The sequence below is a fragment of the Sceloporus occidentalis genome, unplaced genomic scaffold (genome assembly GCF_023333645.1).
Source record: "Sceloporus occidentalis isolate IW3139 unplaced genomic scaffold, rSceOcc1.0.p SCAF_58, whole genome shotgun sequence".
Taxonomy (NCBI): Eukaryota; Metazoa; Chordata; class Lepidosauria; order Squamata; family Phrynosomatidae; genus Sceloporus; species Sceloporus occidentalis.
In genome coordinates, this window is record NW_028317038.1 from 2,982,124 (window position 1) to 3,007,546 (window position 25,423).

Sequence of the window (25,423 nt, forward strand, 5' to 3'; positions counted from 1 at the left end):
TCAGTAGCGGAGCCGGGTAGAGAGGCAGAGTGATGTATGGGAGGGGGGAGGAGTCAGAGGGGTATATGGGAGGGGGAGAGAGACGGAAGTGAGAGACCGGCCGACAGTGAGGGGAATCCAGGTCCCCTGCAGCGTTGCGGGGGATCTGGATTCTAGTGTTATAATCCGATCTCTGTTTGAGGTCGGATTATAATTTTTGTAATCGATAAAAATCGATTCGATTAATCGATAATGAAAATCGTTGACAACGATTTTATCGATTAGTTGTTTCAGCCCTAAAAACAAGATTTGGCCCATGTGCGCGCACACAGAACATATGCAACTGCAATTTGGAGATTTCAGACCCTATTCTCGCTTACCGACCATTATCTATTTGCTGCCTGCCTTTGACCCCTTGCTTGTTTTTCGACTCTGCCTCCGCTGGTGCCCTATTGTACCTCGCCTGGATTTTTGTCCTGTGTGAATTGGAGTTTTTTGCTATTAGGAACCTTTCGCTTACCAGCTCACCATTACTATGGTTCCTGCAGGACTCCAAGCCACGCTTTCAGATATGAACGAAAAGATGGAGAAGCTGGCCCAAATGATGATGGACATGCAAGCTCAATATGGAAATCTTCATAATGAAGTAGCTGACCTAAAAAACCAAGTTGCTGCTCCTATTAACCCTTCTCCACCACCTGCTCCCTCCGTTGCAGCACCAGAGTCAGGACCGTCGTTTGAACCCCAAGTTCCTTTACCAACCAAATTCTCCGGAGACCGAAAGACTTTCCGTACGTTTATTACTAATTGCGAACTAATTTTTTCTGTTAAACCACGTACTTATAATTCTGATCTGCCTTTCATTTTGGAGGTAGACACCTCTACAGTAGCGGTGGGGGCTATCCTTTCCCAAAGACAAGGACCTAAAAATCTACTTCACCCTATAGCATTTTTCTCTCGCAAACTCTCACCGGCTGAAAAGAATTATGACATAGGCGATCGTGAATTGCTATCAATAAAGTGTGCACTAGAAGAATGGAGACATCATCTCGAGGGGTCTCGACATCCGTTTGTTATCTTTACCGACCACCGCAATCTGGAATATCTTCAACGAGCCAAGAGACTACGACCTCGTCAGGCGCGCTGGTCTCTTTTTTTTACAAGATTTAATTTTCACATAACTTACAGACCAGGAAGTAAAAATGGCAAGGCTGATGCTTTATCTCGCCAATATGTCAATGAACAGGATGACCCCAACACCACCCAACCAATAATTCCCCCGAGACATTTTTTGGTCACCAAGAAAGATTAGCTCCCTGAGGGACTACTTCAAATTCAGAGTTCATCGTCCTACAGTCCAGCCGTTGCAGAGGAGAGGAGGACTCTTTTATCATCAAAATAAATTGATAATACCTCCACCTTTTGTGACCGACACTCTCCGCATCTGCCATGACGCTCCGTTGGCAGGGCATCCAGGGATCTCAGGAACGCTCAGTTTGCTTCGCCGTCGCTTCTGGTGGCCTAACATGGCAATGAATGCAAAAGACTATGTGAACTCATGCCAAGTTTGCGCAAGGAACAAGACCTCACACCAATGCCCTCCGGGATTGTTACAAATTATTCCCACTCCCCAATCGCCATGGTCCTCCGTATCAATGGACTTTATAGTGGAATTACCCTTATCTAACGGATATAATACCATCATGGTTGTTGTAGACAGACTGACCAAAATGGCGCATTTCATACCACTGAAACACCTCCCATCAGCAACTGAGACAGCTGACATGTTCATAAAAGAGATTGTTCGCTTACATGGAGTTCCTCTTCAAATACTGACTGACCGGGGTTCTCAGTTCACTTCAAAATTCTGGAGGTCATTTTGTAAAGGGTTGAAGATTGAACCAGCCCTATCTTCTGGTTATCACCCTCAAACTAATGGCCAGACGGAGCGAATAAATCAAAGTCTAGAACAATATATTCGTTGTTTCACATCTTACCTCCAATCGGACTGGTCCTCTTTGCTACCTATGGCAGAATTTGCACACAATAATATTAAGAACTCATCAACACAAGAAACCCCGTTCTTTCTGCTATACGGTTACCATCCTCCTGACTTACCTATATCCATAACCCCAGTAATGGTGCCCGAAGCGGCGAAAAGACTACGAATAATACATAAAGCATTACGTATGGCAAAACAAAATCTGACGATTGCTCAACAACGATATAAGGGTCAAGCGGATAAACATAGACATAATGGCCCTGACTATCAACCCGGGGATAAAGTATGGTTGTCTACTCGAAATATGAAACTAGCCATACCCTCTTTAAAGTTGGGACCCCGATTTATTGGTCCATATACCATCACTCACCATATTAACCCAGTCACTTATCGACTTGCGTTACCGCCATCTGTCAAAATCCATCCGGTTTTCCACACCTCTCTGCTTAAACCAGTTACTACCAATAGACTGGCCACACGGTCTTCCTTACCTCCTCCTCCTGTCATTGTTGAAGGTTATCCTGAATATATCGTTCAAGACATTTTGGATTCCCGGCTTAGGGGAGGCCGTTTGTATTATTTAGTGGATAAGACTCACCTGTCTTGGTTCGTCGGTTTCACAGGAGTTACCCCTCTAAACCTGGTCCTATCGGTTCCCGGAGGTTACCGTTCGGGAGGGGGTACTGTCATAAATCAAGTACTTACCCCCGCCATCGTTCCCACGCTGACGTCTCTGCTCCTTCCCGGCTTACTGACTCAGCAGCAAGCAGTCCCACGCAGCTGCAGCCGGAGGTTAACAGGAGGGAGGGGGCGCTCGCTCCGTTGCCAGGGAGACGCGTCTCTTTCTAGCTGCCGGCAGAATCAAGTGAAACGTAGGACACGCTCCACCGTTGCCATAGTAACACGTTTCAAATACTGACGTCATTTTGGCGCCAAATTTGAACGTATTTAGACGCTTTAGTCCCAGTATCCTTTGCTGAAGTATCAGTTGAAGTTGGATTCCTATACTGAAGCGTTCTCTGTGTTTTGACCCTTTGTGTACCAGACCCTATTCTCGCTTACCGACCATTATCTATTTGCTGCCTGCCTTTGACCCCTTGCTTGTTTTTTGACTCTGCCTCTGCTGGTGCCCTATTGTACCTCGCCTGGATTTTTGTCCTGTGTGAATTGGAGTTTTTTGCTATTAGGAACCTTTCGCTTACCAGCTCACTTACGGATCGTGACACAACCTTTAATGAATTGGTGGATCATCACAACCTGCTAGAAGACAAATATGATAGACTCCTCTCTAAATTTACTGATATGGAGGACCGCCAACAAGAGAAGGAAGATCAGTTCGGGGCAAATCAAGAGTTGCAGGATGTTACGGTAAGGTATACAAGGTGGATCCAACAATGCAGGTAAGCACAGCTAGAGAAAGTCCAGTACACAGTCCGAGGTCGAGGGCAACAGCAGGCAGCAAGGTCAAAAACAATCCGAGGTCAGGGCAGGTAGATCAGGTGCAAATATGGTAAACAGGTCCGGGTTCATAGGCAGGCAGAGAAGATACGTGGTCAAATAAACAGGCAAGAGGTCGGTACACAAGGCAGAAAGCAGAACGAGATAACACACCCAAAGCAAAATAACGCTAAGACATGGCAAACAAATGGGGTTTAAATAGGAAAAGAGGAACTCACATCATAGATCGCGCCGTTGCGTGCGTTGCGCCCGTTGAATGTAATCAGATGCGTTGCAGCTAGTATCACCAGTAGATGGCGCATCTCCGCCGTGTTCCCGGCGTGTGCGCGTGGAGGACGCGGCAACGCGCCCGCAGCGTGGGCGGGCGTGCGTGCCCGAGAAGGCAGGACCGCCGGCCTCGTTAGTGATTGAGTCGCGGCAGAACGCATGACAGTACCCCCCCTCCAGGAGCGCGCACCGAGAACGACGGAGCAGGATGAAGAGAACAAAGCGCATGAAACCGAGCGACGCAACGGGGAGCATGAACAAAGCGAGCCGGCACCCACGTCCTCTCCTCAGGACCGTAACCCTTCCAGGCAACAAGGTACTGAAGTCCATTCCGAACCCGACGGGAATCGAGGATCCGATCGACGACATATTCGTCATGGCCGTGGACGACAAGCGGAGCGGGAGGCCGGAATGGAACGGAATGTCGGTTGGATACGCATGGTTTGAGCAAGGAGACGTGAAAGGACCGGGGAATCCGCATGGTAGGCGGAAGGTCAAGGGACACGGACACGTCGTTAAGACGTTTACGGATGCGAAAAGGCCCTATGAAACGGGGACCCAAGGGCCTGGACGATTGGCGCAATCGGATGTTGCGAGTCGACAACCAAACTCTGTCCCCCACTTTGTAATCCGGGGGAGATGATCTTTTAGCATCGGCAGACCGCTTACAGCGGTGCTGGGCCCTGCAGAGGACGTCACGAAGAGAACTCCAATGTTTCCGCATGTCAGCCACCCGACTGTCGACTGCCGGCACAGCAGAGAAGGAACGAGGAGACGGAGGAGGCAGGATTATCGGGTGGTAACCCAGCGCAGCAAAGAACGGGGTACAGCCGATGGACTCGTGCAAGGACCCATTGTACGTCATCTCAGTGAGCCGGAGGAGAGAAGCCCAGTTGTTTTGACGTACGTTGCTGTACATCCTCAGGTATTGCTTGAGGGTTTGATTCGTTCTTTCCGTTTGTCCATTGGTCTGTTGGTGATAGGCAGATGACAAGTGGAGCTGTATGCCGAGTTTATGGCAAATTTCCAATGTTTCCAATAGCGGGATATGAACTGCGTGCCTCGGTCAGACACCATGTGGAGAGGAAGTCCGTGATGGTGGACGACGTCTTTAAAGGAAGATGTCAGCCAGCTGTATAGAGGAGGGTAGGCGTGGTAAGGCGATAAAGTGAGCCTGCTTGGAGAAACGGTCAACAACCACCAGGATGGTGGTGTTCCCTTGCGACCGAGGTAGGTCCACGACAAAGTCCAGAGACACATGTGTCCAGGGAGCAGTAGGAATGGGAAGAGGATGCAGGAGGCCTTGCGGACGTTTCCGAGAGGACTTTTGACGGGCACATGTGTGACAGGCAGCGAGGTATGATTGGATATCTCTGGCCAAGGACGGCCACCAGAAGGAACGACGGATGAGGAACAGCGTCTTCCGAAAGCCAGAGTGACCAGCAAGAAGGGAATCGTGACCCCAACAAAGGACGTCCGTGCGATACTTGGGAGGAACATGGAGACGGCCTGGAGGAGGACGTTCATTGGATGGAATGAATCTTTGAGACATACGGATTCTGCTCATCGTGTGGGTAGACAAGCTGGCGATGAGCCGTGTTGAGGGTATGATGGGCTCGTCGCAGCGTTGATCTCGTTGGTGGTCGTGTTGACGGGATAGGGCGTCCGCTTTGATGTTCTTGGTGCCTGGCCTGTAGGTGATGTAATAGTTGAAGCAGGTAAAAAAGAGCGACCACGGCGCCTGACGTGGACATAGCCGTTTGGCACCTTCGATGTAAGCTAGGTTTTTGTGGTCTGTCACAACGACCACGGGTTGTTCAGTGCCTTCCAGTAGGTGACGGCATTCTTCGAACGCCATTTTGATGGCCAGGAGCTCACGATTACCGACGTCATAGTTCTGTTCTGAAAAGCACTTGGAAAAGAAGGCAAAGGGATGGTATTTCGTGGTTTGTTCCTTGCATTGTGACAATACAGCCCTGGCACCGGTTTCAGAGGCATCGACCTCCAGGAGGTATTGTTTTGTTGGATCCGGGCGTAGAAGAATGGGAGCCGAGACGAAGGCTTGTTTAAGGTTATCGAACGCTTTTCTGGCTTCTTGGGTCCATAAGGTAGGATCAACCCCCTTCTTCGTCATAGCGGTAATGGGAGCCGCTATGGCGGAGTAGTTCCTGATGAAGCACCGGTAGTAATTGGCAAAGCCAAGGAACCGTTGGATGGCTTTGAGCGTTTGAGGGAGGGGCCATGCAGTTATGGCCTCGAGTTTAGCCGGATCCATATGGAGACCGTCGGAAGAGACGATATAGCCAAGGAAAGGCAGACTGGTTTTTTCGAAGGCACATTTCTCGGCCTTGGCGTATAGACCGTTCTCTCGTAGTCTCTGTAGAACGGCCCTCAGATGGTGTCGATGAGACTCAAGCGTAGGAGAATACACGAGGATGTCGTCTAAGTACACTATGACGTGGGACAGGAGCATATCCCTGAAGACGTCATTGATGAAGGCCTGAAATACTGCAGGGGCGTTACATAACCCGAAGGGCATAACGTTGTACTCGTAATGCCCGAATCTGGTGTTAAACGCCGTCTTCCACTCAACCCCTGACTTGACGATACAGATCAAATTGTAAGCACCTCTGAGATCCAACTTGGTAAAAACCTTAGCTCCTTTCAGGAGGTCGTAGAGCTCCGTGATGAGGGGAAGCGTGTAGCGGTTTTTTATTGTGATGCGATTCAATCCCCTGTAGTCGATGCATGGCCGCAATGAGCCCTCTTTTTTGGCCACGAAGAAAAACCCGGCACCAGCAGGGGAGGAAGACGGATGAATAAAGCCTTTTTCCAGGCTTTCTTTGATGTATTGTTCCAAGGCCATGTTCTCAGGTTCGGACAGCGGATAGGTGCGGCCCTGTGGTGGATCGGAACCCGGTAACAGGTTGATGGCACAATCGTAGGCCCGATGCGGAGGTAGTTTCTCCGCGTCTTTTTTGGAAAACACATCCAAATAATCCCAGTAATGTCTAGGCACGAGAGTCCTGGGGTCAGTGGGAGCGATCTCGAGGATGAGGTTGAGACGTTGACAGGGTAAAATACAGTGCTCGTGACAATGGTGACTCCATGATATGATATCACCTTTTTGCCAGTCTATGATCGGGTTGTGTCGACGGAACCAAGGATATCCCAGGATAAGAGAGGCATGAGGTGACTTGATCAATTCAAACGTGAGCTGTTCCTGGTGGGCTACCCCTACTAGTAGGGTCAGAGAGTCTGTTTCTTGTGTGACGAACCCTGTTCCCAAAAGAGAGCCGTCAACAGAAGCCACCAGAGAGGGTGCCTCCTTGGAGCAGAGTGGTATATGATGTGCCAGTGGCCATTGCTGGTCCATAAAAACGCCAGCAGCTCCGGAATCAAGGAAGGCCCGAGTGGCCACGGAGTGGTTCTCCCAACGGAGTGTTATGGGTACTGTCATGCGTGTTTTGGGAGGAGTAGGGAAACGGCATGCGCTTAGGGAGCCTCCTCCTGTGGGCCCTAAGCGTTCTCTTTTACCGGCCTGATAGGACAGGTAGGCAGCTGATGGTCGGCTTGACCACAATAAAGACAGAGTCCATGAGTTCTTCTGTGTCTTTTCTCGGCCTCTGTGAGTCTACGGACGGTCCCTATTTCCATGGGCTCCTCTGAAGCGGAGGCGGTCGGAGCAGAACATGAAGAAGGACTTGTGAGTCCCGGGGTATAGGACCCAGGTCTCTTTCCTCTGTTATGTTCTGTGATCCGTTCCTGGATCCGTTTGTCCACCCTGAGACAGAGTGCTATGTACTCCTCGAGATCTGCGGGTGTGTCGTAGTACACGAGGGCGTCTTTGATTTTTTCGTTAAGTCCTTTTCTGTAGGCAGCCTTGAGGGCGCCTTCTTCCCAGTTGGTCTCATGGAGTAGGGTGCGAAACTCCACGGTGTATTGGACCAAGGTTTTATGGCCTTGTTGGAGTTCAAGCAAGGAGGAGTCAGCGGTCTCCTTACGACCTGGAGCATCAAAGACAGTACATAAAAGCGGGACAATCCTCTAGGAGATAGGATTCTTGCTCCACCAAGTGGCGCCAGATTTAAAAACCCCGGTAGTGCTTCTCACAGGCACCCTGTTGTGGTCTTTTCCTGCGTTCCTGAGTTTGCTGCTGATTCCTGTTTATTTGACCCTTGCCTGCCTGACTACTCCTTTGCCTTGTAATTCTGTAATTCTGCTTGTGTTACCTGTGTACCGACCCGGCTTGTCTGACTACCTGCTCCTGTGTACCGACCTGGCTTCTCTCATTACCTGCTTCGTTACCTACTCGGCTGTCCAGACCATTGTTTTGGATTTAACCCCTCCTTGGCTAGTGTTCATCCAGTCTGCATTGTACCTATCTATTGACTCGGTGCCTACCTTCTATCTGTCTTCACTGTTGGAATCTTCTAAGTCCTGGATTATCGCTGTTTGGGCTCCTCTCTATACAGTTGTTTTCTGGGCAGAATAACTCCTGCAGTGAGTGCCTTAAGTGTAACAGACGCGACTCCATTACTACTCCACTAAGAAAGCTATTTTGAGGCAGGCTTGCCGACTTGTCCCATTTCTTGCACCATACACCCATATACAGCTGTTTGCTGACCTATCTTCGGAGACCCTGTCCAGGCATCGCTCATTTGCTCCGATCACCCTGGCTCTCCGCTAAAACATACCGTACAGATGGGGCTTCCCGACTAAGCTGTTAATTAACAAAAGCAGTGCTCTTCATGTTGTTCGGGTACCCACAGAGGGCCTACACCTTCTCCAATTATGGAATCTGGTTGAAGACGATACCGACGTCGCAGATCGACAGGAGCCTAGTTCTTCTCCCCCTCATTCCACCTTGGGAGAGGAGTCGATGAGACCCAGTAGGCAGAAGTTGACGAGACAACACTATTCCCGCATGCAATTGGAGGAGAAGGGGAAGTCTTCAGAATCACCCGTAGCTCTTACCTGGCTCTACCTAACTTGTGCGGATCTACCTTGTGTTTTGTTTTCCTCTCTCCGGTTCTGCGTGATGAACACCTTGAGGCTGTATGACACGTATGCCGAGAACCTCTGTTTCACCTACATCTGGTTTCTCATTTTTTCCTTTCTTTATTAAGTTCTCTTGTTTACGCTATCAGAGTGGTGTTGAAGGGTTAAAAAGTTGAAATGCCGTTTGACATGTCATAGTGGAGGGTGAGAGGTCAGGATTTTTTTTTATGCATACATGTCGCCATGCTTTCATATATGTTTATAGTAGTGGTATATCATGTTTTCAGATGTTCTCTAGTGAATTTATGTGAGACTGAGTTTTAGGTTTCTACTATATGGCTGTTACTAACTCTTCATAATAAGTTATTTTTCAGCGACACAGCCACTATTCCTATATCAGGGAACTGATACATTCCTGTCGCCAATACTCTGTTTGCAACATTATATGTATCTCAACATATTTTTACTTATTTACTTATTTTTTTTGTGTTACATTTTCAGAGATCCTTTACACAAGTTAAGTACACACAAGGCTTTAGTTTCTATTATATGGATGTTACTAGTCCTACTTCACAGGTCTTGTTTCAGCTGCACACCCTGTGCTTCTATCAGAGGCGTATATAGGGTATGGCAGCCATGGCACGTGCCATGGGCGCCATCTCAAGGGGGGCGCCGGTGAGCGGCTTTTAAATGCCGTTTTTTTTTTTTATGCAGAGGAGAGAGAGGGGCGCCTAGCAAGCGCTCGGCGCCCCTCATTCTCCTCCACGAGCCCTCTACCCCCGTCCCGGTGCCAGCAACGCCGCAATATGCCGGCATATTGATAAGGGAGGGAGATGGGGGGGTAGAAAGTGATAAGGGAGTGAGATGGGGGGGTAGAAAGTGATAAGGGAGGGAGATGGGGGTAGAAAGTGATAGGGGAGGGAGAGGGGGTAGATATAAGTAAAGAGTGTGCATTAATGTGTGGATGCATTGAGTGAATGAGAGAGAGCATGAGTTAATATGTGAATGTATTGTCTGAATGAGGGAGAGCATGAGTTAATGTGTGGATGAATTGTCTGAGGGAGAGCATGAGTTAATGTGTTGATGCATTGAGTGAATGAGGGAGAGCATGAGTTAATGTGTGGATGAATTGTCTGAATGAGGGAGAGCATGAGTTAATGTGTGGATGAATTGTCTGAGGGAGAGCATGAGTTAATGTGTTGATGCATTGAGTGAATGAGGGAGAGCATGAGTTAATGTGTGGATGAATTGTCTGAATGAGGGAGAGCATGAGTTAATGTGTGGATGCATTGAGTGAATGAGGGAGAGCATAAGTTAATGTGTGGATGAGTTGTCTGAATGAGGGAGAGCATGAGTTAATGTGTGGATGAGTTGTCTGAATTAAAGTGTGAATTAGTGAGTGACTGTAAAAGTGTTTGTGTATCATAGATGTATAATTGTGGAAGGGCAAAGATGGCACTAGCAGGAGGTTTGAGCCTTGGGGACCAAGATGGCACAGGCAGGGTGTATATGGCACAAAGATGGCACTGGCCGGACTGTTTGGGGACAAAGTTGACTTGTGCTGGGCTATATACAAAGATTGCAAATTTTATGTGTGTAATCTGGGTGCTGGCCAGGTTCTATGTGGGCAGTGTGGACGCCAGGGCTGGCTTTGGGGTGTGCAACCTGTGATCTATGCCTGTAATTTAGGGGGTTTTAAATATACCTTTAATGCCGTGTTTTCATGTGAATTCCAATTGATCTTTACCTGCAAAGCTGGGTTTTTGTGTTATTCTGTAGATCCATATCTGCTATGCTATGTTTCCATACATTATTTATGTGTACCTGCAAATACAGGGTTAATATGTCTTATTCAGTTGATCTATACCTGCGATGCTACGTTTCATATATTTATTGTATACCTGCAAATACAGGACTTGTATGTCTGATTCTGTTTATTTGATATATACCTTCAGTGCTGAGATCACAAGTGAATTTTAATTGATCTGGGTTTGTGTGTTGATCTATACCCGCTATCGGCAGCAGGGACTAATATTTATATATATATATGCCATAGGCGCTATTTTCAGTAGATACGCCTCTGGCACACTCCTCCTGCACATAATCGTTATTTGACACAATACTTATATTTGCTCGCTGTTGTATTGAGTTGCACATGACACAAGTCGAGGGTTTTTTTTTTTTTTTTTCTCTCTCTCCCTCTCCCAATGTATACCTTGTACATGTACATGAATGTTTGTGTGCCCCTTTTCGCTCACTGGTTCTAGATCGCATTCCCTTCTCGCACTCTTACCCTTAGGCACTTTATTGTATTTTATTATAACCTCCGATGCTCTAAGTCCCGACAGTTTAAGCTCCCCGTGTTCTCAAGGTCAGGGGGGTGATGTGATGTAATTTTTTATGGTATTCAGGTCATTTATTGTTTGATTTTACCATTTGTTTTGACTCGATAACCCATGTTTACACATTATTATGCGAGTGTGTAAGCAATTGTTTAATATTTCTGTTCTCGTTTTTTTTCCCCCTGTGTTACTACCATTCATCAGATGTGGTTTTCCAATTACAGAGTGTATACTTATTGTCTGATGTACTCACACTGTCTGCTTCTTTCTTTGTTTCTTCCCCCCACCCCCCCTTTTCTTTTTTTTGTTTTCTTTTTTTTTCTTCTTTTTCTCTTGTCTGTTCTCGCTACTAGTGCATTACTACGATGCCACTCACAGTTTTATCCCTTAATCTGCGAGGTTTAAATACCCCACAGAAACTTTGTTTGTTATTTCAGGAAGTCAAATCACAGAAATCTGATATAGTAATGCTCCAGGAAACTCGTTTATCTAAATCCAACCACCGCTTGTTAGCATATAAATTATATCCCTTCGAATTTCATGCTCGGGCTATGCGGCAAGACACGGGCAGTGGCCATACTTATTAGTAACAAAGTTCATTTTCAATTGCAGTCCCAGACCTGTGACCCTCAGGGCCGTTTTGTGATTTTACAAGGTTGTTTTAATGGTGTACCTCACACTTTGCTTAAACCTTTATGCCCCGAACTCAGGGCAACTAATATTTTTGGACCAAGTTTTTACTAAACTATATAATGTGAAGAGTGATAGGGTAATTGTAGGGGGCGATTTCAACCTTGTCTCTACACCTAGTCTGGATTCCTCAGCACGATTATCCTCCAAGTATTTGAAGTCAGTGACAAGTCAAGGGAAAGGGTTCCAACATTTGCTTCATCAACACTTGGCGTATCTTACATCCTCTGGACAAAGACTACTCATTTTACTCTACGGTCCACTCCTGTTATTCCAGAATTGATATGATTCTCGTTGATAAACTTACATTGCAGGAGGTGAAAGCGGCAGAGATAGGCCACATCTCGTCTGACCATGCACCGGTGAAGATCTCCATTAACAATGATATTGGTCCCATCAGCTAGGTGGCAAATTAACGACAGCCTACTTCAAAGATCTGATATCTGTACGGAACTAGCAGAGATACTCACACACTACTTCCAAGAGAATGACACTCCAGAAATTTCACCGTCAACTCTCTGGCTTGCACATAAAGCAATCATCAGAGGACATTTGATAAAAATTGCTTCTAGACTAACGAAACAAAGATTGCGTGCTATAACCGACTTAACCAACTGTCTTATCTCTTTGGAACTTTCAAATAAAGCCTCCTGGACTACTGACACTTATAAACAACTTCAGGAGATTAAGGCGGAACTTCACCAACTCCCCGATGGCTTTTCTAATTTTTATTACCATACTTTCAAAGATAGCCTTCCTCCTTGCCTCTGCAGACTTTTCTCTGGTATTATGGAGACCTCAACTCTTCCCCAAGAAATGTCTGAGGCTTATGTGGTCACTATCCCCAAACCTGTGAAATCTCCTGTGGAATGTGCGAACTATTGACCCATCTCCTTACTGAACACAGATATTAATCTCTATGCAAAGCTATTGGCAAACCGCCTGAATTTGTTGCTCCCTGCCTTGATTTACAATGATCAGGTGGGTTGTATTCTGGGACGCCAACCTTCTGACAACACAAGGCGATTCATTAATATCACTCACATGGCTAAGACACTGAATAAGCCCTGTATCTTTCTATCACTAGACTCTGAAAAAGTGTTTGATCGCATACATTGGGGATATTTACGGTCGACGCTCAGAACCTTTGGTTTACCAGAGGAGTTCATTGAGGCGGTGAACATCTTGTATGATAACCCTAGTGCGAGTTTATACTTTTGGATTTCTCTCCCAACACTTCAATATCCACAATGGGACCAGGCAGGAATGGCCTCTTTCCCCGCTCCTCTTCGCCCCGGCAATGGAGCCCCTGGCGATCGCTATCAGAAGCGACCCTAACGGTTTTATCGTACACTCTGTTGAAACCAAAATCTGTCTCTACGCAGACGATGTCCCCCTGGCTCTTACCGAACCAGTGATCACTCTCCCAAATGTACATGCTCTCCTGGATGTCTTTGGCTGTCTATCTTATTACAAAATCAAGTGGAGTAAAACGCAAGCTCTAAACATCGGCTTTCTGGACCAAGTGATAAGTGATGTTTCAAAGAACTTTGCTACTCGCTCCAACTTCATTGTTTACTTGGGGGTTCGCATCACTAAAACTCTTGCTTCTCTTTTTCGGACAAATTATTTGCCTCTCTGGAATAGAACTTGTGAAGATCTACAGAGATGGTCGAAATTAGCGATTTTGTGGATAGGCCGCATTGTTTCTTTTAAAATGAATTTGCTTCTGAAGTTGCTGTATCTATTTTGCACCCTTCCCATTCCCATGCCTGCAGTATTTTTTCATAACGTTCAAGCTCATCTGGCTACATAAGCATCCCCGAATTTCACTTCAGATTTTACAACGTTCCAAATTACAAGGTGGCTTGGGAGTACCCACCATTAAAACTTACTTTTTAGCTGCAACCCTTGCGCAAACAAATTCTCCTTTTCTCTGACAAATAATCGGTAGCCTGGGTGGATCAGGAATCAGTAATGACGGCTCCATTTGCGGTGAAAGACCTCCTCTGGCTCCCTTAGCCCTGCAGACCTCCATTGAAAGATATGTTGGCCATAAGTCAGTTTCTATGGCAATGTGGGACAGATATCCCTATGAACTTCACAGCTCTCCTCCGCTATCTGCTCTCAAGTCTGGGAGCACGCCCTTGCGGCCTTGTATCAAAGGCTGTCATGGATTTCGAGACCAACCGTAAGGTTCTTTTTCATTGGTACTATGTACCCTCTAAACTTTCCAAAATGTTTCCTTCCACTTCTCCATTATGCTGGAGACAATGTGGGGAAACTGGAACAATGTTACATACATGGTGGCATTGCCCTGTACTCCGCCCATTTTGGGTGGCTGTTTTCCATCTCATTTGTCGCCTGCTTTATATTCCAGTGGGGGAAGGAGTGGAAATAGCTCTGTTAGATATGTTCCCACAGCCTCTGGGGTCTTCACATAGAAATCTCCTAGCACATGTTTTAATAGCGGCAAAAGTCTGTATTGCGCACAAATCGAAAGAGGCCCCCCTCCTACGATTCGAGACGTTTTTTACTCACTCACCACGGCCCGCATAAATGAACAGATGGCTCAATCAGCTTCTAACACTACACATCTCTTCCAGTCCACCTGGGAACATTGGGATGCCTATTATAATCACACATTCTGCCACACACCAACAGGTTGTATTTTAGGTGATCAGCATACCCCTTGGTATGTTAAAACGATGGATGAGGACTAGCTGTTTCCTTTATTGTCTTTATCTCTTTTTGTCTCCTATATCTCTCCTATTTTTCTTACATATGTGCTTTGCAGCCTGCTAGATGCAGGGAATTGTTCAATAACCCATAGTCAGTCCTGTTGTGGGACTACTATGTATACTTCTATACTGCATATTGTACCATTCCTATCACCTTGTGAAAATCTCAATAACATTTTCAAGTGAAAAAAAAAAGTCATCATACATGGGATGCCTGAAGCCAGAATTTAGTGCCACTAATCCTTTTTAATAAAATATGCAGATTTAAACAGAGTAAATAACACCATACCTTTACTTTTCCTCTCACTCGTTTCAAGTTGTGTCCTCTGAAGTGACTACAAATTCAGGAGGGTGTTTTATCTCTGGATAACTAAAATTTGAATTTGTTCAATTTATTCCTACAGAAATTAGAGTGCCAGGAAACAGATGGCTCCGCAGCCTGGGTAGAGCACGACAGCAACACCAACACCCAAACACACACACACCAGGAAGGCTCTGCCACACCGACACCCAAACACACACACCAGGACAGGCTCTGCCACACCGACACCCAAACACACACCATGAAGGCTCTGCCACACCAACACCCAAACACACACACCAGTACACGCTCTGCCACACCGACACACCAAACCCACACACCAGGACAGGCTCTGCAACACCGACACCCAAACACACACACCAGGACAGGCTATGCCACACCGACACCCAAACACACACACCAGTACACGCTCTGCCACACCGACACACCAAACCCACACACCAGGACAGGCTCTGCAACACTGACACACCAAACACACACCAGGAAAGGCTCTGCCACATGACACCCAGACACACACACCAGTACTGGCTCTGCAACACTGACACCCAAACACACACACTAGGACAGGCTCTGCCACACCGACACCCAAACACACACCAGGACAGGCTCTGCCACACCGACAGCCAAACACACGCGCCAGGACAGGCTCTGCCACACCGACACCCAGACATACACACCAGGACAGGCTCTGCCATTCCAACACCCAAACACACACATACACCAGGACAGGCTCTGCCACACAGACACCTGCATCAGTACTACACAAAGCATAAAAATTGCTTTCCACACTGGTTTGTTTCCCCCTTGTGTATCGATGCCCCCCCTTTGGTTTTATTGTATTCCCCCCACACCCTTGTGTATTGCCCCATGTGCATTTGTGCACCAACACCCTTGTGTATTGATTTATGTGATATCCTCAGCCAGCCCCCCTGCCTTGTGTATTGATGCCCCCTTTGGTACTGGTTAATGTACCCATGTATATTGATTTATCTGATGCCCCAATCACCCTGTTGTGTACTTATACCCCTCAGCTACCCATTTTTGTATTTAATTGTTGTCCCAAGGCAGCCCCCCTTTGAATACGGGTCCCCTTACACCCATCACCCCAACTATTTTTTGGTAATACTTACTTTTTTGCTGACTACTCTCCTCCAACATGTTCTTCACCCTGTCACGAGGAACTGTTCCGTGTGAGCCCACCCCCTTGAGCAGGAAGTCGCGTCTTCAAAGGGGCAGGACGAAGAGCCTCACTGAGGCACTGAGCAGCATGGTGCAGGCACGCTGGCTGCTTAAAGTGTCTTACAGCCGCTTTAAAACTCGCAGCCGCATCGTCTGCAGTGGCACCACGGGTGCTGCGGGCTTTTGCCCCGCATTAAAGATGGCCCTGGCACGGCCAAATCAGCCACTTCAGCGGGCGGCAGTTGCCCCTGCTCAGGAGACAGCATGGCTTGCTGCGATCAGAGCCACAGATTACCCTGTCTGTTCTCTTAATTATAGAATCCCCTACCACCACAACCTGCCCTGCCTGGGCTTCCCTTCCATCCCTTGTACTTTGAATGAGCTGCTTTCCCGGCTGTTAGGGAGAACAGCTTTTTCCAGAAATCCCACCCATCTGAGTTTTCTTCCCTAACATGCTCACTTAAATGGGCAAATTTGTAGGGATGGAGAAACTCTGGATTGGTATCCCTCTTCCCTCCCCCACTGCAACCACATCTAACTGTCACCCAGATATGTGCCTGGCTCCCTTCTGATTGATCTCTTCTACTCCGTGTGCAAGATGTAGAGATTATGCCTCACCTGCTCTGTAAATCAAAAGAGCCCATGCAATGACACCGTCACACCTCCACACCATCACACCCTTACCTTTGGTTGGCCCCTATCCCATCCCTTCCCCAATTACACCAATAACTCAAATTCTGTAGTGGAAAGGCCAGAGTGAGAAATATAAGGGGAACTAGGCACAACCAGTTAAAAAAAAAGTATACTGTTGCAAGGTACATCGGTAAGTAACTCTACTGCCCGTCTTTTCTTTTAACCTATTTTGTCATCCTGTCCACTTTATATACACCAGTGTCCATTGTTATAAAGTATGTTGTATTATGAAAATGAATAGAGGATGCATGTTTAGTATATAATCACATTAAACACAGAGACGTTTAAATACTGTTTCATATTTAAGCCTATCATTTTTAGGTTTCACACGCTGTAGTAATTTAGGTGTCTCAACTGACATGCCTATGATACAATTAAAACATATGATAGGGTATATGATTTAGGTGATGCATTTGGAGAAATGTATACTTTATTAAGCATTCTTGTTTGTTTTCATGCTTTCTTAGAGAAGAGGGGAAGGCCTGTCATCTATGTACAGACAGAAGTGTTTTGGTGCAGTATGCTTCCAACGCATCTTCACCTGTGCCATGCAACCCTTCTGGTCACTGGAGCCCTAGGGAAGCTGAAGGTAAGAAAGGGAAAGTGGAAACAGCACTTTAATGCCTCATTGTTACTTTTGAAACTAGGTAAAAAATAGGTTGCTCTAAATATCAAGACTTAGTGTTTTTATTTGCATCATGCAGTTAATGATCCAGCTCACTGAATTTAGTTGTGCTTTAACAGAAATTTCATCATAACAGAGAAACATGTCTGGACCATTAGCTTGTTCCTTGTGATTTGTTGTCCTGCCATGAATAAAATAACAGATTCATGCATTCTAAAGTTTCCCATCTATTAATATACACATTGATCTTCACAAGAACAGAGCAATGTCAGCTTTCCTAAATAGATAATATATGAGCATACAAAGTTATATCTGTCAGGATGGGGCATTTTCCATATTTATACAGGTGGTGTTTTCCCTGTATCAAAGGTGCTTGCTCATCTAATACGCTGAACTCTAGTATAGCTAAATACAGGGTCGTCTTTATGCTTAATGGGACATGAGGAAAGCTCCCACTGAATGCCCAATTGGACATTAGTGCGGGGGAGGTGGAAGTCTTAAAATTTATCAACATGACCCTTAGGAAGTCATAGTATGTCCAGCGTTTCGTGATCTTCACTGATACATAAGAGACAGACTTGACTCTCCGCTGTGAACAGAAGTGTAACAATGTTTGGATCAAGCGTTAATTCACCTGCACTGTTTTAATGCCTGTTTGAATTCCCTTCTGGCAGTGTCATTGCCAAGGTATAAAAAGCCACAGGGGATATAAAACTTAGAAGAGGGATATTTACAGTGAAGGAAAAAAGTATTTGACCCCCTGCTGATATTGTATGTTTGCCCACTGACATAATTTTAATGGTAGGTTTATTTGAACAGTGAGAGACAGAATAACAACTAAAGAATCCAGAATAACGCATTTCAAATAAGTTATAAACTTGGTGGCAAAACCCTTGTTGGCAATCACAGAGGTCAGTTGTAGTTGGCCACCAGGTTTTGCTCCAAGTCATTAAAGTTTCAAGGCTGACTGTTACCTCCCCTGTCGTGTCTTCTCTTCCACGAGCACGGATGCTGACACGCAGCCCGCGCGTTCGGCTCCCTGCTCGTTCAGTTGACAGGAGCCGCCGCCGGGTCTATCCTCCTCCTAGACGCGCGTCCCCGCAGAGTTCAAGGGATCCTGACGGGCGTGAGCGGCTAACTTATGAATATTCATGTCTCTTCTTAAAGCTACATTTATCTTATTTTCTCCTCCTCCTAATTAGGTGGGTAGGAGGATCTAGTTTCATGGAGGGATATTGAAACCCTCATTTGGCACTACACCGTTGCCTGTGATAGTGCCTTATTGCCTACACTATCGTTTTACCCGATTTATCTATTTGGTATTGATTCCGGCTTGTTCCTGACCTACATAGTTTGCTGCCTGCCCTGACCTTTGCTTGTGACCCCGATTACTCTTTTGCCGGAAATTATTATTATTTTTTTATTTTCATTTCCTGAACTATCTTGAACTTTCTACTTTGCTGTATCAGTGGTTTTCGGCCCACATCTCTGTTGCGCTGGTTGCTGAGCGTCCTATCTCCGCTAAAAGGCGCCTTTTCTGCAGCGCCGATCCACAGCCAGTACCTCCGTCATAACAGTTATCAAAGGCCAGAAAAATGGATCCCGCAGACTTGGCAAGGATGTCCAACCGACAAGACAGACAAGATCAAGTCCTATCTGCTCATGCATCCCAGCTCCAATCTTTGGAACAGAAACTGGATGATGTTGCAGACCTGCTCAGATTGATGGCCACAAATCTATCACCCACTGTCTCACAAGGTGCATCCTCTGATTACTTACCTCCGGCTCCTGGATTAGGTACTCCGGTTAAAGCACCAGAAATGCCATTGCCTGATAAATATTCCGGTGACCCAGAAGAGTGTAGAGGTTTCCTGAATCAGTGCACTCTACATTTTCGCGCGCATCCTCACACCTTTGCTTCTCACAACAACAGAGTGACTTTTATTATAAATGTATTAAAAGGAGAAGCATTCACATGGGCATCACCTCTGTTGGAACAGAACTCACCCATTTTGGACGACGCAGACACCTTTATTGCATCATTCAGGGCTGTTTTTGATGTTCCCGGGAGGCATGAGATTCAACAGGGAAGAACTGTGGCCCAGTATGCCGTACAATTTCGCACATTAGCATATGAAACCCACTGGAATATCAACGCTTTGAAATCTGCCTTTCTTAGGGGTCTGAATGAGTCTTTAAAAGAAGCTCTCACCTACCGAGATTTACCTCATGATCTTCGGTTATGCATGATAGATCTAACGAATAAAACAGTTGATCTAACCGGATCTAACGGATATCTACCAAAATCCATAAAAAAAAAATCCACATTTCAGTTGAGGGGGGGGCCAACTCGTATGCATACCCATCCCCGCACACAAAATAGGATTGTGAATACCGCCTCCTGCATGATAGATCTAACGAAAAAACTGTTGATCTAACCGGATCTAACGAATATCTACCAAAATCCATAAATTTTTTTCCAAATTTCAGTTGAGCATAAATATGCAATATCTCAGTAATTAGACTAGATCTAACAAAAATTTTGTCTGATCAAACCTGATCTAACGCAGAGCTATCATAATCAGTAACATTTTGTTGAAATTTTTGTTGAGGGGGGGCTGGCTGCGGGTTAGCCCCCCCTGAAAAAGATTGTTAATATTGCCTATTTTAGAGTAGATCTAACGAAAAAAACAGTTGATAAAACCTGATCTAACAAAGATCATGAAATGTTGCTATCCCATGTTATGGTGTATCTCGATGATATTCTGATTTATTCTAAGAATCTGGCAGAGCATCGGCGACATGTTAACCCAAGTATTGCAACGATTAAGAGAACACTAACTATTTTCCAAGGCCGAAAAGTGTGAGTTTGAATGTGACAAAGAGAAGTTTTTGGGTTGTATCTTATCGGCTGGACAGTTGGAGATGGATCGAGACAAATTAGCTGCTATTAAAGACTGGGAGGAACCTTCTGACACCATGGGTGTAGAACGATTCGTAGGATACGCCAATTATTACCGTCGCTTCATCCGGAACTTTTCTCAGATCATTGCTCCAATAATTGCTCTCACTCGGAAAGGGGCCAACCTAAAATCTTGGACCCCGGGGGCTAAAGGAGCCTTTGAAAAACGAAAGTTGGCCTTTACTACGGCTCCTATGTTACAACGACCCAATCCAGATTCACCCTTTACTCTGGAGGTGGACGCATCGGATAGTGGACCCGGGGCCATTCTGTCCCAGATTTAGTGTGGCTTTTCACTAAATTTGCATCTTCAACAAGCCGCCAGAACTTTAGGGCCCAAATATATTGGTCCATATAAAATTAAAACAAGGATTAACGAAGTCACCTACCCTCTGGTTCTGCCTAAAACTTTGCGCATCAATAACGCATTTCATATTTCTTTGTTAAAACCAGTCATTACTAACCAATACTCTTCCTCGGTCCATGCTCCTGAGCCAGTAATGATTCTAGATGAAGAAGAGTATGAAGTGCAGACTATTTTAGATTCTAGAAAGAAACGGGGCAACTACAATATTTTATTTGATGGAAGGGATACTGTCCTGAGGAGAGTTCTTGGATTCCTTCTTCTGATGCTCATGCCCCTGCCAAGATTCGTTCATTCCATAAAAGATTTCCGCAGAAACCAGCTCCTGATCGCCAGGATGGCCCTTGGATGGCTTTCGGCGAATCCTACGAATCGTTGTACACCCTTGACGTCAGAAGGTTCCTCCCAGTCTTTAATAGCAGCTAATTTGTTTGGATCCTTCTCCAACTGTCCAGCCGATAAGATATATCCCAAAAACTTCACTTTGTCACATTCAAACTCACACTGTTACTTACTCTGTGGTGTCTTCTCTTCCACGAGCAGGGATGCCATTCTGTTGACAGGAGCCGCTGCCGGGTCTATCCCCCTCCTAGACACGCTTCCTTGCAGAGTTCAAGGGATCTTGATGGGGCGCACGTCTCAACGTCATGAAATATTCATGTCGCTTCTTAAAGCGACATTTTTTTTTTTTCTCCTCCCTCTAATTTGGTGGGTAGGAGGATCTAGTTTCATGGAGGGATATTTAAACCCTCATTTGACACTACACCTTTGCCTGTGATAGTGCCTTATTGCCTACACTAGCGTTTGACCTGCTTTATCTATTTGGTATTGATAGCGGCTTGTTCCTGACCTACGTAGTTTGCTGCCTGCCCTGACCTTTGCTTGTGACCCCGAACTCTTTTACCTGACCCTCGGAAATTATTATTATTTTTTTATTTTCATTCCTGAATTATCTTGAATCTTCTACTTTGCTGTATCAGTGGTTTTCGGCCCACATCTCCGTTGCGCTGGTTGCTGAGCGTCGTATCTCCACTAGGAGGCGCATTTTCTGCAGCGCGGATCCATAGCCAGTACCTCCGTCGTGACACTGACGTTTGGCATCTCGAACCTTCAGCTCCCTCCATAGATTTTCTATGGGATTAAGGTCTGGAGACTGGCTAGGCCACTCCAGGACTTTAATGTGCTTTTCTTGAGCCACTCCTTTGTTGCCTTGCCCGTGTGTTTTGGGTCATTATCATGCTAGAATACCCATCCATGACCCATTTTCTATGCCCTGGCTGAGGGAAGAAGGTTCTCACCCAAGATTTGATGGTACTTGGCCCCATCCATCGTCCCTTTGATGCGTTGAAGTTGTCCTGTCCCCTTAGCAGAAAAACTCCCCCAAAGCATAATGTTTCCACCTCCATTTTTGACGGTGGGGATGGTGTTCTTGGGGTCATAGGCAGCATTCCTCATCCTCCAAACACGGCGAGTTGATGCCAAATAGCTTGATTTTGGCCTCACCTAACCACAACACTTTCACCCAGTTCTCCTCTGAATCATTCAGATGTCCATTGGCAAACTTTAGACGGGCCTGTACATCTGCTTTCTTGAGCAGGGGGATCTTGCGGGCGCTGCAGGATTTCAGTCCTTCACAGCGTAGTGTGTTACCACTTGTTTTCTTGGTGACTATGGCCCCAGCTGTCTTGAGATCATTGACAAGATCCTCCCAAGTAGTTGTGGGCTGATTCCTCACCGTTCATGGAGCCCCAGACCGAGGGAGATTGACAATTATTTTGTGTTTCTTCCATTTGCGAATAATCGGACCAACTGTTGTCACCTTCTCACCAAGCTGCTTGGCGATGGTCTTGTAGCCCATTCCATCCTTGTGTAGGTCTGACATCCTTGGACAGCTTTTTGGTCTCGGACATAATGGAGGGTTTGGAATCTGATTGATTGCTTCTGTGGACAGGTGTCTTTTATACAGGTAACAAGCTGAGATTAGGAGCACCCCCTTTAAGATCTTGCTGGTTGATAGATGATCAAATACTTTTTTCACTGTAAAATGCAAACCAATTTATAACTTATTCGAAATGCATTATTCTGGACTTTTTTGTTGTTATTCTGTCTCTCACTGTTCAGATAAACCTACCATTAAAATTATAGACTGACCATGTCTTTGTCAGTGGGCAAACGTACAAAGCCAGCAGGGGATCAAATAATTTTTTCCTTCACTATAACTGTAGATTTTAATAAAGACAGGAGGCAAGTATTTCGCATATCTTTCTTTACTCTCACTAGCAGCAGTTTTTGTTACTACGTTTGCGCTAAAAGACCAGAGCATTTTTTGTGTCTTTCTTCAACTGTAAATTCTCTCTTCTCAATTAGTGCATCCACACAAATCATAAATTGTTTTTTCAGCACAACTAGGGCTTTCTTTTGAAATAATAATTATATATATAAACCATCATTAAGTATGACAAATATCTTAAAATGTGGGGGAAATTAGGGGGAAAAAAACTATATATAACCAGTGCAAATGGAAAACCACTCCAAAAGTGTATTTAGGTTTTTGTCCTGTTTTTGGAAACACATCATATGCCTGATATTTTCATTTATTTTGGCACTTAAATATGAATGATGCGCATTGCTGTTTCTAAACAAATTTTTTTTTAAATGTGGTATGCTGGGGGTTGTGCCCCAATAGTGGCCAGAAAAAGAAAAACTGTTCAACAAAAGTATATATTTTTTTGTCCTAAACATTGCAGTAATTTTATTTTTTAATTTTTAACAAACCCATTCTACCCAAACACAGTATTTCAGTATTTTTTCCTCTGGGTATATGGAATTATTTAAACAACTTGTGATTTGTATTTAGAAACACCCCCCGAGTACAGCGATACCTCACATGCATAGATAAGTCATGTGTCTCAGATATCGTGGAGCCAAAACTGGAACGTGCGCATTTCAATTTTAAACTTTTTTCAAATATTTTTTTTTTATCAGATCACTTGTAAGTGACAAGTTTAGGCCACTGACATGGATGAGGGAGACCGATAATAATCAGTGGCTTAAAATGTCACTGACAAGTGATGAAGTAATAATTAGACTTGGGCACCAGGGGGCTCTTCGTGTTCGTCTTCGTGCTCGTCTTCGGGTGAAAAAAAATCTTCGTATTCTGCGAATATTCGCCCGTTCCTGTCTTCTCTTCGGGCGAATATTCGTGGCCATTCTTCGTGCTCGTTTGATCTTCATTTCTCTTCCGGTTGCCTAGCAGGGGTTAATACGGGGTTAACAACAGATCGGAGCAGCAGCAGCGGCCGTGAAGGTACGTGTGGGGGAGGGGGAGAAACTACCTTAAACATTAGAGAGAAAAAAAATTAACTTTCCAAGCTAAGAGCTGGGTAACCCAACTTGGGCAGATTGAATTTAAGAAAGTCAGATGAGGTGCCATGCGTGAGCGCTGTGGACTCAGTATGTTTCCAGTCATAGAAAACACGCGCTCACTTTGAACAGTGGTTGGCGGACATGATAGAAGCTGCTGCGCAACCCATGAGAGTGCAGGCCACACACTCTTCTTTTCATCCCAGTAGCTAAGAGGATCAACATTAGGCGCAGAAGGAACTTCACAGAAGTAAAGTTTGACCATTTCAGCAGCACTACTCTCCTTTCTGCTGCTAGCTCTGTCAGATGGTCCAACTATACTCCCAAGTGCCACTTCCCAAAACGCAGCTGCTGCTAGGAGTAGCAGACTACATCATCTCTTCCTCCTCCTGCACCTCTCCCTCCTCGGACAGCATTCCCATTTTACGCTGCCAGTCACGCACCTTGTTGACCAATTGCTCCCGGTAGCTACTGAGAACATTAAATTTCAAAGCTAGCTTTCCCTTAATTCTTGGATCGCAAAGGCACGCTAGCATCATTTCGGGACTCTCTTCCATGCGTTTGCCAAGGTGTACTTTTAGCAGATCCTTCAGCTTCCTGACTATGGCTGCTACGTCAGGATGTAGAGTGCCACCTTGAACAGCCTCACGGTTTTCAAGGAACACATCCATCTTGCTGCCTAGATGGGAGAACACTGGGATTACCTGGGCCAGACTGGCACTGTTTGAGTTTAAATTTTCTTTGGCATCCCTGAATGGTTTAAGGACTGCCACTAGCTGGGCGATCACTGTCCAATCCTCCCTATTAAATGGAGATGTAATCCCAATATTGTGCTCTGAGGCAAGATTATGGATTGCCCTCTGCTTCTCCAAAATCCTCTCCAGCATGTCTAACGTGGAGTTCCACCGTGTACTGACATCCTGACGTAGGCAGTGTACGGGAAGACCTGACCTCTCTTGCTCTTCCCTCAAAAGTTGGCTAGCCTTAACACTATGGTGAAAGTGCCCAGCGATCTTTCTGCAGCGGGACAGAACTACTGCTACCACATTAGTTCCTTCTGACATTGCTGCCTTCACTACAAGATGGATGATGTGGGCTGCACAGCGCACACCAACAATATGACCATCTCGCAGCGCTTTCACCATATTGGCACCTCCGTCAGTTACCACAAAACCAACTTCAACATTGGTGCCCGCCTCTGCTCCCACCCAAAGGCTAAACATTTTCCTCATTGCATGCAGAATATTTTGGGAAGTGTGCTTTTCATCCATCACTTCTGCATGGAGAAGGAAAGATCGGTAGCCTGCTGCAGCAGCTTCCTTAGACACACCGGGCTGCCACCAGTGTGCTGTCAAAGAAAGAAAGGCATGCTGGCCGCTAGGTGCACTCCACAAATCTGTAGTGAAATGACTGACCAGCAGCCTTGGAAAGCTCC

The 25,423-nt window shown here is 45.7% G+C and overlaps 1 protein-coding gene across 1 annotated transcript in view; it reads left to right on the forward strand.

Moving 5' to 3' along the window:
- LOC149287624 (pappalysin-1-like) overlaps window positions 1-25,423 on the forward strand; it is a 506,291-nt gene that overhangs the window by 184,689 nt on the left and 296,179 nt on the right. The window contains exon 6 of the mRNA XM_089492654.1: window positions 17,142-17,263. Coding sequence (XP_089348780.1) covers window positions 17,142-17,263 — 122 coding nt within the window. The remainder of the gene's footprint in view (window positions 1-17,141; window positions 17,264-25,423) is intronic.